Source organism: Phoca vitulina, unplaced genomic scaffold, assembly GCF_004348235.1.
Source record: "Phoca vitulina isolate PV1807 unplaced genomic scaffold, GSC_HSeal_1.0 scaffold110, whole genome shotgun sequence".
Lineage (NCBI taxonomy): Eukaryota > Metazoa > Chordata > Mammalia > Carnivora > Phocidae > Phoca > Phoca vitulina.
In genome coordinates this window covers 439,084-458,094 of record NW_022589813.1, presented here as the reverse complement: position 1 = coordinate 458,094, position 19,011 = coordinate 439,084, and the positions used below count along the sequence as shown (strand labels likewise).

The window sequence follows — 19,011 nt, the reverse complement described above, 5'->3', positions numbered from 1 at the left end:
GCTCCCTGCTCTGCGGGAGGCCTGCTTCTCCCTCTCCCACTCCCCCTGCTTGTGTTCCCTCTCTTGCTGTCTCTCTCTCTGTCAAATAAATAAATAAAATCTTAAAAAAAAAAAAAATCCATTCCTATTTTAATGTTGTTCATGCAGTAAATTAAGAGACAAAAGGTTTCTCGAAACCCGTGAGAACAAAGACGGGGAAGCACAGAGCAGCCTTGTTTGGGCCTCGTGAAAAGTTGTGTGCACACATCTCGAACCCTCTGCTGGGCCTGTGAGAACCAGAGCCCCATTTCGAAGCGCTTCAAAGGATGTGTATCAGGAGCAGAGCCAGGCTGTTGTTTTCCCCAGAAAGTGTCTTTTGTCCCAAATGGTTTTCTTTGATTTCCTTTTTATTGATGAGAACTTAGCGGTTTTCAAAGGCTGCGGGGAGAGAGAGGATTTTTGTCTGGGTAGAGAGCAGAACAGCATTTGTACAAGCGGCTGCTGGGGGCTTGTAGGCTGGCTTCTGGATGCGTTTGAGTAATTTACAGATGGTCTGTTTCGGTTCTCCCAAGCCCACCCCACGTGGTTCAGCCAAATTAAGTGCATCAGGCTCTTCAAAAAGGAAACCAGGCCTGTTTATTTGTGACATTGCGTTAAAGTGGGAAAAGGTAGAAATGGCACCTGTCACCCAGTTTTCTTCTCCCAACACAGCTTCAGTTCTCTTGAGGTTGGATAGGGCAAGCAACAAAACACAGGGGGGACCCCTCTCCGGACCGTGACATGGTGGTGGCGAGCCTCCATGTAGGGGCCGCATAGCCTGTTCTCCTGGTCATCTGGATGGAATTTGCTCCACGTGCTGTGAACATGGTGGTGGAAAGTTGGATACTATCCTTGCCTCCGTGGAGGGCCAGAAAACATCACATAAGGACAACGTGCCTTGAAAGAAATAAAATGGGTGATGAAAACAAGCATTTGAAAGTGAGGGAGGCAGGGGACTCTTTTCAGTGGGGGAGTCTGGGAAAGCATAGATGAGGAGATGACGTTTGAGTGGACATTCCCGGGCTGAGAGAGTAGCAGGTGCAAGCCCCCGCAGCAGGAATGGTCTTGTGTTTTCAAGGAGTAGAAAGGAGGCAGTTGGGGCTGGTGGATGAGGTCTGAGATGGAGGCTGGGGTCAAATTATTTAGGTCCTGGTAGATCAGTGGTTCTCAACTGGGGGATTTTGCCCTCAGAGGATATTTGGCAATGTATAGAGACATTTTGGGTGGTCACAGTTGGGGGTGGTATGCTCTTGGCATCGAGTGGGTAGAGACCATGGATGCCATTAAACATCCTACAGTGCCCAGGATCGCACCCACAACGTAGAATGCTCTAGCCCCAAATAGTGCTGAGGTTGACAAATCTTGTCGTAGTAAGTTTATTTACTTAAGTAACCGCTGCAGCCAACGTGGGGCTTGAACTCTCAACCTTGAGATCAGAAGTCTCGTGCTTTTCTGACTGAGCCAGCCAGACGCCTCTAGACAAGGCTAAAGACATTGGCTTTCATTTTGAGAGTGGTGGATGGAGGATATTACATAGGGAAGTGAGAGAATGTCCTGGTTCAGTTTTCTTTCATAAACCTAGGGTGTTGGACCAAATTATTCTCGCTATGACATGCCAACCTTATCTGACTAAATTTGGGTGGGAGAAGGGAGACTTCATGGAGTTGGAGACTCTCCCAGAATAAGCAGTCCATTATTCCTGGGGCGGCTGAGCCCACTTCCTGGGAGGGGTTTTGTATCGGGTGCTTGGGTTTCTGCTTGCAGCGAAGAAGAAAGGCCCAAGGAGGAAGTGGAAGGATGGAAATGTAGCTTGATCTTTGGCTTACAGCTAGTCTGCAGCCTTTTTTGGTCTGTAGAAGACCTAAGACAAGCTCAGCTGAGCTAGTGAATGGACTTTTCCTCCTATCTATTGGAGAAAAATTCAAAGTCTTTGGTTGCTATTAACATTTGTTCAGGCTGGAATCATGGATAAGAAAAGAATCTTAGTTAAGATTTCTCAAGCCTCCGTACTAACTGATATTTTGGGCCAGATCATTCTGTAGTGAGGGGGCGGGGGTATCCTGCACTTTGTAGGATTTTTAACAGCATCCCTGGCCTCCATCCACTAGCTGTCAGTAGCAACCCCCACGCCACTTGTGACAACAAAATAATGTCTCCAGACATTGCCAAATGTCCCTAGAGATGTGGGGGAGGGCAAAATTTCCCCCAGGTTGATGTAAGTTTAAGGGGCCAGTACTTAATGGGTGTCCACAAAGATCACCATGAATTCCGTGATTCTTTTGGGGGAGGAAGGGCAGATTGGGGAGCTACTGAACTAGATGGTCCTACTTTTTCTGTTCCCATAATCTAAGTTCCTTACCATCTGGCCGATGGTCAGCTTTTAAATTTAGCATCGGATATTTCTAGGGAAGAAGGACAAAGAAGACACTGTCTTCAGGAACCCTCCAGGAACACTTTTGCCCTCAGATTATTTAGAGCTGCAGCTCTGATGGCCGAGTGGATATTGTTGTTCAGATGTGTCACACATTCTGGCCCAGACTTGAGTGAGAACCCTCCACTTTCTTCTGGCCTGTGTTAGGATACGATCTTGAGATCCTAAGCCCTGAACTCTCATCATACATAAGTCATTCAAGATAACTGCAACGGTTTAATTTCTCCATAGTGATGACTTCACTGTTACTTCTGAATATCAAATATTAAATTCATGCCAAAAAATGTATTTCCCTTTTTTTATTTGAAATGGAGGTGGAGGGCATCCAGAGCACACACCTGTTCTGCCTAAGGGTGAAGGCAGCATTGTCTTCGCCATTTAAAAAACAAACAAAGCAATGTGTATGAAAACCAAGACTACAAATGAGTGAGGGTGATGTTATTTGTAAGGAGAATCTCACCGATTTATTGTAGAAATCCAAATGATTAACCATCTCTGCCTGCTTTATTATTATTATTATTTTTTTTTAAGATTTTATTTATTTATTTGAGAGAGAGAATGAGATAGAGAGAGAGAGCATGAGAGGGGGGAGGGTTAGAGGGAGAAGCCGACTCCCTGCTGAGCAGGGAGTCCGATGCGGGGACTCGATCCCGGGACTCCAGGATCATGACCTGAGCCGAAGGCAGTTGCTTAACCAAGGGAGACCCTCTGCCTACCAAGCAGTCACCCCCCATATCTGCCCTCCAACCCCCAGCCCCACTCCTTCCAGATCCTGGCAACCATTCATCTGCTTTCTGTCTTTAGAGATTGACCTTTTCTGGATATCTCAGAAATGGAATCATACCATATATGATTTTGTGTCTGGCTTCTTTCACCTACTCTAATGTTAACAAGGTTTAGCTACACAATACTGTAGCATGTTCAGTACATCATTTCTTTTTGTAACATTCCATTGTATGGATATGCTACATTGTGTTCGTCCATTCACCCCTGGGTGGATATTTGGCCCATTTATTTGGCCCATTTCCACCTTCCCTGCTGTTGGGAACAGTGCAACTGTGAACATTCATGTACAAGTTTTTCTGTTCTCTTGGGAGAATAGAAATAGCACGGAGAGGAACTGCTGGGTCATATGGTAACTCTAGTTCTAAACTTTTGGGAAACAGCCATCAGACCACGGAGCACAGCAGCTGCGCCATTTTCCATCCCCACCAACTGGGCACAGGCTTCCGGTTTCTCTATGCCTGCACCAGACACCTGTTATTTTCTGTTTGTTGTTGTTGTTTTTATAGACAACCTAGTGAGTGTGAGGCCACTGGAATTTTGATTTTTTTTTTTTAATATATCTTCCGTGCTCCCCAACAAGAGACTGAATTGTTGGTGGCATTGTGCTTTCATTACCAACAACATGGTGCAAGAGTTAAAGCAGGCTGCCCTTGCCTCCTGTCCTTACTCAGAATGTGATCCCTTGGCTTCTCTAAGTCTGAATTCTTTCATCTGTAAAATGGGAACCTCTAGAGCTGTTGAGGGGAAGAAATGAGATTCAGCCTTAGCCTGCCAGAGTCAGTGCCTGGCCTAGGGAGATTTCGCAATAGAAGTTTGCCATAATTATTATGATCGTGATGTCCCGGTGCCTAGGACTGAGTAACCGTAGATTAAATGTTTGTTAAATAAGTCAACGAACCCTTGGATATTGCTCAGTTAGCCCTCTTTTTTTATTTCTACCAACTTTTCCCTGAGTTCCAGACAGCTGTCTTGCAAATTGATCACTCCCGAGGCGAGGCAGAGGGAAAGAATGGCTGGATCAATGGGACTGCTTCCCTTGGAAAAATACATCATGAAAACCTTGATAGGCTTGTGTTGGGGGGTGGGGGTGGGGCTGGAGAGAGCCTCAGCTTGTATCCTTTAAAGGAAAGGAGGAAGAAAAGAGCTTTCCCTTTTTTTTTTTTGAGATGAGAAACAATCTTCTTAGAAAGAGGAAAATAGGGGATGACACCAGGCAGATGTCTTGTTGAAGGTTGGTCAGTGGCCCCCTGGAGAGGAAAAGAGCAGCTCTCTCCACTCTGGAAAGGGCTTGAGGGCCCCCTTAGGCACCCAGAGCCCGGTAGCTGGCCTCACTCCTTTTTTACCAACTCCTGTAAGGCTGGGGGTGGGCACATTCCCACAGGTCAGCCCCTTGGTTAGTTTTCTCTAGCTCCCATGGACCCTTTCAGAACCCACATTTTAGCACACTGCAGCCACACTGGCCTTCACTGTGTTCCTGGATTTCTCCCTCTTCCCACGCCCATGCTCATGTGTGCCCCTCCCCGCCTCACTTCCTTCAGGCCTTCCTCAAACCTCACCTCAGGGAGGCCTTGCCTGACCAACGCGGCTGACATGGCGGCCCCCAGATGCGCCTTATCAGTCACCATTCTGTTACCCTAAGCTTTTGTGCTTGCTTTTTTAATATTTATTTTTTAAAATATGTTTTAAATGTTTAAAGTGTTTTTAAATGAAATATTTCTGACATAAAATAATAAACCCCCAGGTACCCATCTCCTGGATTAGACAAGTGCTAATAATATTCTGCCCTATTTGCTTACTTCAGATCCCCCCCTTTTAATCAACTTTATTAAGGTGTGATTTGCATACAATAAATTCGTACATTTTAAATAGTTGATTTTTGGCAAATGCACCCATGTCACCACCACCATAATCAAGATACAGAATATTTCCCTCACCCCAGAAAGGCCCCTCATCCCCCTGCCCTGCTGGATTTTTCTCCCTAGTCCTCAACATTATCTGAAATCACCTCATTTGTGTCTCTTTTAGTCTGTTTACTCTCTGCCTCCCCCAGCAGAGCGTATGTTCCATGAAGGCAGGGGCTATTTGCTCCCCAGTCCTTGCACGTTGTGGCCCACAGTCACTCTGTCAAGATCATAATACTGTATTTATTATTCTTGTGCGCACATCATGACGCACAGAGAGATACATCGGTGGGGTAAGTTCCTGGAAATGGAAATACTGAGTCAACAGATATTTACTTTTTTTGCTATTGTAAAAGAGATACCTATCCCCCTTTCTCTCTTCTATCCCTTGTGTCTCAATCAGCGCTCTTGGCATTTTGGGCTGGATCATCCTTTGTTCTGGGGATTGAGGGGCTGTCTTGTGCGTTGCAGGATGTTGAACGGCATCCCTGGCCTTTACCCACTAGATCCCAGTAGCATCCCCCACCTCAGTTGTGACAATCTGGAATGTCTTTAGATGGTGGTGGTGGTGGCAGCAAAATTATCTCCATTTGAGAACCACTGGTCTATGTCTTTAGGCTAATTTCCTGCCATATTGTTTTGTTCCTCAGTTGGGTCCATCTCTAAATGAACCACCCTTGATGACACTCGATTTGCCGAATCCATTTTCCACCAGGTCAGCAGACTGAATTACAAGTTAGGATCCCTACCTGTAAAGCTGTATCATGAGATGAGCAGCTGGTTAGTTGTAGAAGCAGGGAAGCCTTCGCGCTAAGTCCACAAGGATACGAAGGAGCCAGCAGAATTCTCAGTATTTCTTATCTCAGGATAAATATGTCTGCAGGGTCAGGCTCTGAGGATGTAACATCTTCCAGGCCTTCGAGAACAAGGGGGAAACCCTAGCAACTGTGTATAGGGGCTCTGAACTTCCTCGATTGCTCAGGACACTGAGTTGACCATTCCTATCTTGAAAAACCTGCAAGCTCAAATGTAGAGCAGTAAAGGATAGATGAATGAAATGAAGGAGGCAGGTCCCATCTAGGGGGTTGCTGCACTGTGGCCAGATGTTGCCAGGTGGGAATGTGGGCCCAGCCTTGCCAAAACTTCCCGTTTTTCAAGAAAGGCAGGGAATCCAGATTTTTTTTGAAAGTGTGAAATATCTTGATTCTTGAATTTTATAATAATTATCAAGTAATTATGTTTAAACTTGATGTGGGCCAAATAAAAAACATCTAGGGGCTGACAGTTTGCAACCTCTGAGTTAATTGAGATTAATTCACTCAGTACAGAAATCTTTTGGTTTGACTGGGGATCCAGTCAACACATGTTTATTGAGTATCTACTGTGTGCCAAGCTATGTTCTAGAGCTGCCACTTGACATAAATTTGCTGGAATGACTGATAATGAAAGGGATGGATAGAGATTATGGGTCGGTGCGTGGGTGAATGGATGGATGGATGGATGGGTGGGTGGATGGATGGATAAAGGAAGGATGGGGGATGGATGGATGATGGATAGATGGATGGAAAAAGGAAGGATAAATGAATGGATGGATGGTGGATGGGTGGATGGATGGATGGGTGTATGGAGATTGAATAGCTGGTGGATGGTTAGATGGGTAGATACATAGATCAATCTGATCTTCTAGAGATATATACTAAAATATTGTAGAAAAATAATATGTCTGGGAATTACTTCAGAGTGATATGGGGAGTTGAATGAGGGTATAGGTAAATCAAGATTGGCCGTGAGATGATATTTATTGAATCTGAATGAGTTTCTTTGTACTTTTTTTTTTTTTTAAGATTTTATTTATTTATTTTGACAGAGAGAGACACAGCAAGAGAGGGAACACAAGCAGGGGGAGTGGGAGAGAGAGAAGCAGGCTTCCCGTGGAGCAGGAAGCCCGTTGCGGGGCTCGATCCCAGGACCCTGGGATCATGACCTGAGCCGAAAACGACTGAGCCACCCAGGCACCCCTCTTTGTACTTTTCTGCCTTCTTTTGAATATGATTGGAAATTTCCCATACTGAAAATATTTGTTTTAATGTCCTTATCATTTAGAGGTACACTCTGAAGGATATACAGGTAAAATGACATCATGTCTGGGATGTGGTTTAAAATACTCAGCTAAAATTTTTTGCAAGTCAGTGTGTAGATGTGCTGTGGCCTGAAGGTTTGTGTCTCCCCGAAGTCCACATGTTGGAATCCTAACGTCCAATGTGATGGTGTTGCGAGATAGGGCCTTTGGGAGGTGATGAAGGTGGAGCCCCCATGAGTGGGGGTTCGTGCCTTACGTATGAGGCCCCACGGTGCTCCCTCGTCCCTTCCACCAAATGAGGACAGAACAAGAAGTCTGTGACCCAGAAGACAGCCCTCACCCAATCATGCTGGCACCCAGCCTCCAGAACTGTGAGAAAGAAATTTCTGTTGTTTATAAGACACCCAGTCTGTGGTGTTTTTGTTATACAAGCCAAGACAAGTACAGACTAAGACACGATGAAGCAGCCTTTAGCAGAAGAAGTATTCTGATAATTGTTGCCACTGGGTGGTGGGTATATGGAGATTCGTTATACCGGCCTGTGTAATTTGTATATGGTTGCAAGTATTTACGATAAAAATTTAAAAAGGGGGGCGCCTGGGTGGCTCAGTCGTTAAGCATCTGCCTTTGGCTCAGGTCATGATCCCAGGGTCCTGGGATCGAGCCCCACGTCGGGCTCCCTGCTCAGCAGGAAGCCTGCTTCTCCCTCTCCCACTCCCCCTGCTTGTGTTCCCTCTCTCACTGTGTCTCTCTCTGTCAAATAAATAAATAAAATCTTAAAAAAAAAAAAAAATGGGACAGAGAAGTGGGGGCCTCCTGTTTTCTAGGTACTTTGGGAAGTGTGGAAGGAATCATGCTCTGGGTGAATTTCCCACCAGTGTGGTAGTGTTGGTACCCAGGGAATGGGTATTTTTTAATGAGGGATGTCACAGGCTAGTGGTGGCACAGTGAGGCTAGAAGCATGGGCTCTGTTGTGAACTGCAGGTTGAGAACAGGTTTCTCAGCCACGTCGTTGCTCTGCAGGGTATTCTGCCTCCCAGTTATCCTCCTCCCAGTTACCCTGCTGGGAGGCAGAAGAGCATAGTGGTCAGATTATCTGGAATCAGCCTCCCTGGGTCCAAAAGCTAGTGCTACCACTTTCTGGCTGTGTGGACTTGGACATGTCATTTCCCTGTTTGATCCTCAGTTTCATCCATTAAATAAGAGTAATACTAACATCTTACAGATTCATTATGAATATTGAACTAGTTATTACATACAAAGTGTGAGCACAGAACTTGACATGTAGCATTTATGTGTTATCATTTTTTTTTTAAAGATTTTATTTATTTATTTGAGAGAGAGAGAATGAGAGAGAGCACATGAGAGGGAGGAGGGTCAGCGGGAGAAGCAGACTCCCCGCCGAGCAGGGAGCCCAATGCGGGACTCGATCCAGGGACTCCAGGATCATGACCTGAGCCGAAGGCAGTCGCTCAACCAACTGAGCCACCCAGGCGCCCATTTTATGTGTTATCATTATTGATGCTTTGTTGTTAGTATGTTGTTGCTGCTATTAAGCATTCTAAGAGCAGAAAGAACTTTTTTTTAAAGATTTTATTTATCCATTTGAGAGAGAGAGAGAGAGCACGAGCAGGGGCAGGGGCAGAGGGAGCGGGAGAGAATCTGGAGCAGACCCCGTGCTGACCACAGAGCCCGACGTGGGGCTCCATCTCATGACCCTGAGATCATGACCTGAGCTGAAATCCAGAGTTGGACGCTTAACCGACTGAGCTACCCAGGCGCCCCTAGAACTTTCTGAGATAGATGGAATAATTGGGGGCAGAGGCTAAAAGAAGTCAAAGAAAGAGGCACCCGTTGTCAACTGATCCGCCCACAGAAGCCCATTTGTGAGCTGCTGGGGTCACTTTGCTGCATGGTAGGTACAAACGGGACTACAAGAAAAAAGCAACTTCCTGACCATTTCTTTTCCCTGCAGAATGAAGTAGAGCTGGGGGAGCTGCTTCTGTCACTGAATTATCTCCCAAGTGCTGGGAGACTGAATGTTGATGTTATTCGAGCCAAGCAACTTCTTCAGACAGATGTGAGCCAAGGTTCAGGTACAGTGCGACCCCCTCCCTCCCCCATTTCCTTAACGAGGCATCTCTGTTTGACCCAGGGCCAAATTTTTTTTTTTCTGCATTCCAGATACTTTTTTTTTTTTTTAAGTAATCTGTTCCCCCAACATGGGGCTCGAGCTCTTTTTTTTTTAATTTAATTTTATTATGTTATGTTAATCACCATACATTACATCATTAGTTTTTGGTGTAGTGTTCCATGATTCATTGTTTGCGTATAACACCCAGTGCTCCATGCAATATGTGCCCTCCTTAATACCCATCACCAGGCTACCCATCCCCCTACCCCCCTCCCGTCTAGAACCCTCAGTTTGTTTCTCAGAGTCCATAGTCTCTCATGGTTCATCTCCCCCTCCGATTCCCCCCCTTCATTTTTCCCTTCCTACTATCTTTTTTTTTTTTTTTTTTAACATATAATGTATTATTTGTTTCAGAGGTACAGGTCTGTGGTTCATCAGTCTTACACAATTCACAGCACTCACCATAGCACATACCTTCCCCAGTGTCTATCACCCAGCCATCCCATCCCTCCCACCCCCCACCACTCCAGCAACCCTCAGTTTGTTTCCTGAGATTAAAAATTCCTCATATCAGTGAGTCATATGATACATGTCTTTCTCTGATTGACTTATTTTGCTTAGCATATGCATTCCGGATACTATTAATAAAACCCCGCAAGGATAAACAAATAGCATTTAGAACTAGGATGTTAGATTCAAGAGGGAAAATAAACGATCAGATGTCTCTTAGGATGAGGCAGGTAAATGATGGTATCTCAGTAACCCCGTTCGAATGGGGGATTTGACTGAGACCGTGTGTGATAACTCCTGACCTCTAGATCGTCTGTGCGCTCGCAGCCCCCAAGGAAGTGACCCACCTTTCCAGATGTTGTACCTGCAGTGGAGATGCCATGCTCCAGGTGGCGCTAGTGTGTACCGGCCCTGCAGTCCGAGCTGCCGGAGTGGGGGGCACGCCCTGAGGTTTTTTCCCCCCCCAGCTCATTTCAGGTGTACCTTGAATCTTTATAAATCCCAGCTCTGAAAATACTGTTGTATTTAAAGTGTCTACTTTGTAGCAAACCAATTCAAACATGACTTTTCATGAAATGGAACAGATTACATTCCATCTGTATGGAGCTTCTCCCATGACAGCAAAGGATATTATCATGAAAGTAGCCGGGGTCTCTGGGACCTCTTCAGCTCAGTGGAGAAACTTCTGTCTCCTCTAAGTACAGTAGCTAAAATAAATTACTTTTGCTAGAAAGTGACACCTGCCTTTAGAACACAACTCACATTCTCAAAAACCACATTATAAAAATAGAGGTTTGGAAGGGGCCAGTGGAGGAAATGGTCTTAAGGCTGGAGAGTTTCAGACTCACCACGATGGGAGAGGCAGTATGATAAAATGATTAAAGGTTCTGGAGTCAAACTGCCTGGAACCAGGTCCTCGTTCTACTGCTTACAAATGATGTGGCCTTGGGGAAGATACTTAACCTCCATAAGCTTCAATTTCTTCATCTGAAAAATTGTGATAACAACAGTATCCATCTCATTGAGTTGTTTAAACAATATTAAATTAGATAGTGTACATGAATTTGTAAACTGTAAAGCGATCTAAGAATGATAGTTATTAATCTGCCATCTCTGAGCTCCTGTGTATGGAGCTATGGGATCACTGACACGATAATGGATTTCTAGGGACAGAAAACCAGCACAGGCTCTGGGTCTGGCTTTTCTTCCACTAGTCTGATCTTAAACAGGCCATTTCCTATCTTGAATCTTCAGTTTCTTCATCTGTAAAACGAACACAACGCCTGAAACATGCAAGGAGCTCAATAAATCTTGGATGGCTGGAGGAAGAGAGAAAGGGATGAGCAGATAAGCAGCTAGATGGGAAAAAGGAGGGATGGATAATAGATGGATGGATGGGAAAATGGATGAATGAAAGGAGAGGTATCCAGTTGGACTGATGGATGGAAAGGTAGATGGATTGATGGAAAAAAGAGAGATGAAAGGATGGGTAGGTGGTTGGGTTATCAGATAGATGGGAAGTTGGATGGATGGATGGATTGAGTTTCATGAGCTCCAACATTCTATAATTCTGTGTCCAATTCTCAGACCCCTTTGTGAAAATCCAGCTGGTACATGGACTCAAGCTTGTGAAAACAAAGAAGACATCCTTCTTAAGAGGCACAATTGATCCTTTCTACAATGAATCCTTCAGCTTCAAAGTTCCCCAAGAAGAACTTGAAAATGCCAGCTTAGTGTTTACAGGTAGGTAGTGGTTCAGACCCTGATGAACTCCAGGTGAGTTCATGACTTACTATCCTGTATTCCACTTACTGTCCTAAAAATAGGTGTCTAGAGATGGTAATATCTGGTATTCAGCTACCTGGGTTTGAATCCAACTGTTTGTGAAGTTGGTCAAGATTCATAGAACTGTAAAGCATAATTATTACCAATGTAAACTTTGGAGCCAGATTTCCTAGCACTTCCCCATAATTGCTGAAGCCTTGGGCAAGTTACTTGGCCCCTCTGAGTCTCAGTTTCTTCATCTCTAAAATGTGGGCAATCATCGTACCTGCTTCATAGGTTTATAAGATTCAGTGAGCTTGTAAAATTAAGTAATATCTAGTCTAAAATAATAAGTGCTCACCCTGTTAGTTTTGTTGACATGGTGATTCAAGTAGCTTATAGTCTCATAGGGAAACGTGAGTAATATGTCACCTAACTTGGAGAGGAGGATTTTAAAAGGCTTCATGTGCTACTGTGGTTGAATTTAATATATTGCCTTCAGGGTGTATTAGTTATCTACTGCTGCATAACAAATATAGTGACTTAAAACAACAAGCATTTATTAAGCTCATAGTTCCTGTGGGTCAAGAACCCAGACATAGCTTTGGTGTGTGCTTCTGGCTGAGGTTCTCTGACAAGGCTGTAGTCAGGGTATTGGCTGGGCCTGCAGTCTTAAGGCTCATCTGGCGGAGGATCTGTTCCTCAAGCGTACTCGCATAGTTAGTGGTTGCCAGCATTCAGTTCCTAACAGTGGAGATGCATTGGACTGGAGGCTTCTGTGTCTTCCTGGATGTTGGCCAGTGACCTTCCTCTGTTTCTTACCACATGGGCTTCTCCATAATGCAACTCACAACATGGCGGATGGTTTCCATCAGAGTGGGCAGGTGAGCAAGATGGAAGCCAGAGTCTTATTGTAACCTAATCTTAGAAACGACATCCTCTTACTTTTGCCATATTCTGTTCATTAGAAGCAACCCAGTAGGTCCAGCTCACATTCCAGAATTACAGAAGGGCGTGAATACTGGGAGTTAGGGATCATTGGGAGCCATTTTAGAAGCAGGCTCCTACTATGTCGAGTTAATAGAAGATTGGTTATTATTTCCTGTGTCCTGTTCCCAGCAGGGGCTTCAGCTTCATTTACTTTATTGCTCATATGCATCATAATTCACCCTGTCAAATCAGCATCATCCTCATCGGCTTACGGGGCTGGGGACTGAGGCTCAAAACCTAACCGATCCACCCAGTCTCAGACTGGTAGAGTCAAGATTTAAGCTCTCATCTTCCTAGCTGCAAAGATGAAGGGGTCTGCATTTCCCCAAACACCCAGGTAGTGCTGGCACTGAGGAACTGACCTCAAAGTGAGGATTCGTGCTCCAGAGTAATAGGAAGCCTCATCTGTTTAGATCTAGTCTAAAATCCTTAGCTGCAGGTCTCCCAAAAAAGAAGGCCATGGCTGAAAAAAATCCTTGCATGCAAGGCTTCCTCTGCACGGGCTTACTGCTTCTCATCACCAAGATTGCAGATGCTCTGTGCTCCAAGACTCCTCTGAGGCAGGTTGGTTCTGGGTTTTCTTAGGGCCTGTCACCCAGAGAGTCTGCATCCAATCAGGGCCTGCCTGCACTAAGCAGGTATGACAGTCCTATCTGTTGAAGCCTGGGATGGTTGCTGTCCATGGGTCCCACTGTCCCCAAGGTTTCAGGTCGAGCAGAAGACCGTGATTCCACTGAATCCTTAAATGCCATGGAGCAGGCAGTGGGAACTCTATTGAACCGAGATAAGATCGAAACATGGAGCATCGATTCCCAAGTCCCTACTGAGAATAAAGGACTTAATGTTGCACATTTAGATCAGGAGGGGACCCCGGGGGGGCAGTGAGTGCCCAGAAGGAAAGCCCTGACACTTTTATATTTTACTTAAGATTTTAGGACAAAAGTAGCACATGCTGGTCACAGTGAGTGACACAAGCAAAGGAGGAGTTTGGACGGAGAAGAGCAGAGGGGTTAAATGCACGGGCTGTGGAGCCAGGGCCTGGGTCCGGGCTTTGTGATCTTGAGCAAGATCTGTATGCTTAGCTTTTCTCATCTGTAAAATGGGTGTAACCGCACCAGGACGACTTGAAGGATTGTTATGTGGATCAGATGAGAACAAGACATAATCTTTGCTGAGCAACGTGCCTCGTGCATAGCAAGCACTCAGTAACCGTGAACTATTATTAAAAAGCAATGATACTCTCTTCTTCATCCCCCTTCCAGTCCCTTCTCCCCGGGGTCGCCGCCTATAACATCCTGGTATGCCTCATTTCACAATTTTTTCCTCATTCACACAAACATCATCTGCATATAGAAGATTCAGCTCTTTTAGGAAGTTATTCATTCATTTCGGAAGTGGGTATGAAGCACTTTCTCTGGGCCAGACACTGTTTCCAGGTGCTGGGAATACAGCAGGAAACAAAACAGACAGCCCCCGCTCTTGGGGAGCTTGGCGGACCGGTCTGTGGACACCACCCTGAAACTGGCTTTTGTTTCATTAACAACTGCATGTGTCCAGTCCCTCCAGGTCAAAGCAAATGTGGATGCACCTAGCTCTTTATTTTTAATAATTGCATTACGCACGGTGGGGGGCAGGGGAGGGTGTGGGAAGGTGAGCAGTGTGTGACAGAGCTTGAGGTGTTGCAGTGAGAACTCTGGAGCACCCTTCCCAGAAAAACAGCCCGAAGGACAGAAAACTTTGCCTTCTGTTCAGAGGTTTTTTTGAACCCCTTGAATCCCCTGTGTGAACTCCATCAGGCAAAAGCCTCAAACTGGAGTAGCACCCCTGCGCCCCACCCCCATACGTCTCTCATTCATCCCACCACTTCGGGTGGCCGTCATCAGCTGCACCCATCAGACAAGGCCCGTGCTCTCCATTTGTGGAACATCTGCTTCTCCTGTTTAAATATTGGGGTTTCGTGCCCCCAGCTCAGAGGCACCTCTCGTCAGGTTAAAGCCCATTGAAAATACTCTTTCTAGAGAAGGAAGGATTGCAGGTCTTCTTGCCTTCTTAAGTAAGGGATGCTCAACTCGGGCTACACTTCAGAATCAGCTGGAGCTTTCAAGTGCTACCAGGGACCCCTGGGTGGCTCAGCCGGTTAAGCATCTGCCTTGGGCTCAGGTTGTGATCTCGGGGTCCTGGGATCAAGCCCCACATTGGGCTCCCTGCTCAGCGGGGAGCCTGCTTGTCCCTCTCCCTCTGCTGCTCCCCCTGCTCGTGCTCTCTCTCTCTCTCTAGTAGGCAAATAAAAATAAGTAAATAAGTAAAGTGCAACCAGTGGCCAGACCCCACCCCCAGAGACTCTGACCAAGCAGACTGAGTTGGGGACATCGGCTGTCTCTCTATCTGTGTATATGTAATTTTTAAAGCACCCCAGATATTTCTAATGCTGAGTCAGGGTTCAAAACCATAGCTGTGAGTGGAAATCCCGGCTGGGATGGCATTTTACCTGTAAAGGGCACTGACTATAGTGATAAAAGAAATGCGGGTTGTGCTGGTATCTATCTAAGCAAAGCTACAATTGTGCCAAATTCGGATCCATGATGTTCTAACTTGCTTTATGTACCAGCCAGGGGAAAGAACTGTCACATCCGGGCTAAGGATCTGAAACCTAGCCCATTAGCTTGTTTCCAAACACTTCATAACAAAAAATAAGGTTGAGCTGCGCTAGGAGCGTTCGTGGAGAATCCTGGTAAAAGCCTGTAATTAGCTGGCAGGCTGGGCTGGCTGAGCAGTTCCGTTCCTGTGTGGGATGAGGGTTTTTCTGCAGTTTTCAATCAGGTGATTTCTGCAGCTGAAGTTTAAAAAAAGGGGGGGGAATTGCTTTTCAACTCGTGAGAGAATGACGTGCAGCCCAGAGGCCTTCCGGGAAAGTGAAGTAGAATTAGCCACTGAGGTTAGTGGGCTATTCTTGGAAGTGGGGGGAGAAGAGAAAGAAAAAAAAGAAATAGAGTTTGATGAAGGCTTTGCAAAAAATCAAAAATAGAATTACTCTGTGATCCAACAATTCCCCTTCTGGGTATATCCCCAAAAGAACGGAAAGCAGGACTCGAACAGACATTCACGCGCCCATGCTCATAGTGGTGTTATTCCCAGTAGCAGAAAGGAGGAAGCAGCCCAGGTGTCCATTGAGAGCTGGATAAATGGATTAATAAAATGTGATCTATCCATTCAGTGCACTGTTATTCAGCCTTCAAAGGAGGGAAATGGTCACATGCTACAACATGGATGAACCTTGAAGACATTCTGTTAAGGGACATAAGCCAGATATGAAAGGGCAAATACTATAGAATTCTACTTATATGAGATATCTCCAGTAGACAGATTGATAGAGACAGAATGGAGAGTAGAGCCAGCCTCTGATGGCAGGGGCGGGAGGGGGTGGGGTTCAGCTCCCTGGGGCTGGAGCTGACCAAGTGTCAGTCTCCACAGATTGAAATTTTTTTTGAGCACCTACTATGTGCTGTGTATTCAATAGAGAGCCAGACATTCATGACCCACGTTCTCATGGCATTTAATTCTAGCGGGGGGACAGACGGATGTTAGTCAAAGGCTGCAACAATCACAACGTAATTGTGAATTGGTCTAAGGGTTATGAAAGAGAAAAGCAGGGTACGTTGCAAATGCCCAACCCTGTCTGGGGAGTGAGCAGGTGACAGTGAGCTGGGCGCAGAAGGTTGTAGGGAGTGAGGAGAGACCAGGCAGGCCTCCAGCCCAGAAGGGAAACTGAGGTCTGGGAGAGAAATTGAGGCCAACCTCGTACTTCAGCCTGGGAGCTAATAGGTTGACAGGGGTCAGCATGGAAGCCCCATGCTCAAGGCAGCTGCTATAGGAATTGCCCTGGGCACAGGCTCAGAAGCGGGGGGAGGGCCCGCCTGTCATACCCAGTGTCCAGGCAGCTGCAGAACACGCAAGAAGAGAAACCAGGGCAATGACCCACATTTTTTCGCCAACCTTAGTGTGTCTAGCTAGGACTAGAGAGTGCGGTACTTCCATCCTTAACATCTCCTAGGGATGTGTTAAAATGCACATTCTGATTCAGTCGGCCTGGGCTGCAGCTTGGGATTCTGCCCTTCTAACAGCACCCAGGTGATGCCAACGCTGTGGGTCTGCAGACCACACTTTGGGGAGCAAATACATAGAAGACCTGGGAAGTGCATCTGGGTAAGCGTCAGTCATTCCACGTGCGTTAGAAGGAATCAGACTCTAGCAATGATCTCTCTCGCCCAGCCTGGGTTGGCAGCATTTGCCCACACTGTTCTGCCTCCCTCCCCGCCCCGCTGTCTGCTTGGAGGCCACCCAAGGCCCTTCTGTGAAGAGTGAGTTCCAAGGCACCTGGTCTGCTTCCATAATTGCTTGGCTTTCTGCGGCTCCAGCATCTAACTGGTTAATTGAATCTGCTGGTGGGATGAGGTGGGTGGGGAGGTGGGGCAGAGGAGGAGAGGGGAGATCAGGAGCAATGCTGTCACCAGCCTGCCTGGGGAGACCTCAGGGCTGAATGGGCACCAGAGGACATGCTGAGAAAGCGTTGGGGTTTGGGCAGCAGGACTGGAGAAGCTGAGGGCTTCCAGCAGAGGAGGGAGGAGGAAGCCCGTCTGAGAGGGGCATAGCCATTTTGCGAGAGCCAGAAGCTCCCTTGAGACGGAGAGATGCTGTGGGTTTGCTCTGGGGCACAGATGTTCCCCAGCATCTGGCCTCAGCCCACCTCTGCCACACCTCCTCCCTGCAGCCTCCCCACAGCCTCTGTCTTCTCTCCCCACCCGACTTCTTGGGCACCGGGCCCAGCTCCGCCTGCTAGAGAAACGGTTGCATGGCCACTCAGAGTACGGGTTGGAGTGAGATGCAGGTTTTGGTTCCAATAGCACCTCTACCACTCAGCAGGTGTATGTGACCTTGGGCAGATGACATCCCTTTCCTATAGCTCAATTTCCTTCTCTTCCAACCTTCCAGCCTCAGTACATCATATAAAAAGCTTTAGACAGTGCCTTGTACATAGTGCTCAATAAATATCACATGTGATGATGATGGTGAGGATGGTGATGGTGAGGATGGTGATGATAATGGTGAGGATGGTGATGATGATGATGATGGTGATGATGATGGTGATGATAATGGTGATGATGATGGTGATGATGATGATGGTGGTGGTGATGACCATGGTGATGATGATGATGATGATGGTTATGATAATGGTGATGATGGTGATAATGGTGATGGTGATGATGGTGATGATAATGGTGATGATGGTGATGATAATGGTGATGATGGTGATGGTGACGATGATGATGATAATGGTGATGACGATGATGGTGATGATGATGATGGCGGTGATGATAATGGTTATGATGGTGATGATGATGATGATAATGGTGATGATGATGATGATGATGATGGTGATGATGATGATGGTGATGACGTTGTTGTTGATGATGATGGAACTCGTCATAGAAGAGCGGACCCTGGAATTATACAGACTTGGGTTTGAATCTTGGCCCCACTGTTAACCAGCTGTGTGACTTCAAGCAGATGACTCCACCTCTCTGAGTCTGGACTTTTGTCTTGTGTAAAATGCAGCAAATCATTCCTATCCTGGGAATTACAGGCAAATTAGCCCGTGGACCTGCCCATCCCGGAAATAGCCCCTTGGAAAATCGTGCCTGTTGTTTTAATAATTCCAGAGTGTGGAAGAGTTGAAATGCTGGCCCTTTGGAGGTGAATGGCTGGGACCAGCTGCCTGTGGTTGCCTCCCGAGCAGCGCCCTCACCTAATCATCATCACCCCAAAGCCGCCAGCTGGCACGGCATCCAGGAGCCGGGGACTGACCCCAAAGCTGTGCCAGCTCAGCCACAGAACCAGAGCGGTGTGTGCTCTCCACAGTGCCCTGGGGTTGGCAGTGGGCACTTGGCTGCAGACCCAAATCCAGGCACAGGAAGTAAGCGGCAGAAGTGGGGGGGGAGACTAAAGCCTCCACTTTCTAGACAGAGGGTAATGAATGTGGGCCCCTGGGAGCCGGAGTGAGGGAAATATTGCAGGAGGAGGCAGCTCCAGAAAGGAGGATGTATGAAGTCCTGGGCTCACCCCGGAGCTGCCCCCATAGAGTGGATATGACCCTCAATGGTATAGGAGAGACTTTGAGAACTGAACTACAGTGTAGACTACTGGCCCGGTCTGCAGCTGGGCCCCAGCGGGCACAAATGAGGGACAGATGTGCAGAGCCCTGCAGAGACTTTGAAAGCTGAACCAACTTTGGCCTAACAGCACCCAGAAGGCAGGTTAGAACATGTGGTCTGAACCGAACCTACTCAGCTGCCTGGTACAGCCAAAAAGAATCAATATATTTAGTAGGATTCAAACAAGA

General features: G+C 46.6%; 1 protein-coding gene across 8 annotated transcripts in view; it reads left to right on the top strand.

Moving 5' to 3' along the window:
* The window catches only part of LOC116628049 (synaptotagmin-17), a 74,682-nt gene that overhangs the window by 35,333 nt on the left and 20,338 nt on the right, over positions 1-19,011 (top strand). For all 8 annotated transcript variants that reach the window (XM_032398106.1, XM_032398105.1, XM_032398101.1 and 5 more), the window contains 2 exons: positions 9,192-9,312; positions 11,448-11,603. In XM_032398106.1, coding sequence (XP_032253997.1) covers positions 9,192-9,312; positions 11,448-11,603 — 277 coding nt within the window. The remainder of the gene's footprint in view (positions 1-9,191; positions 9,313-11,447; positions 11,604-19,011) is intronic.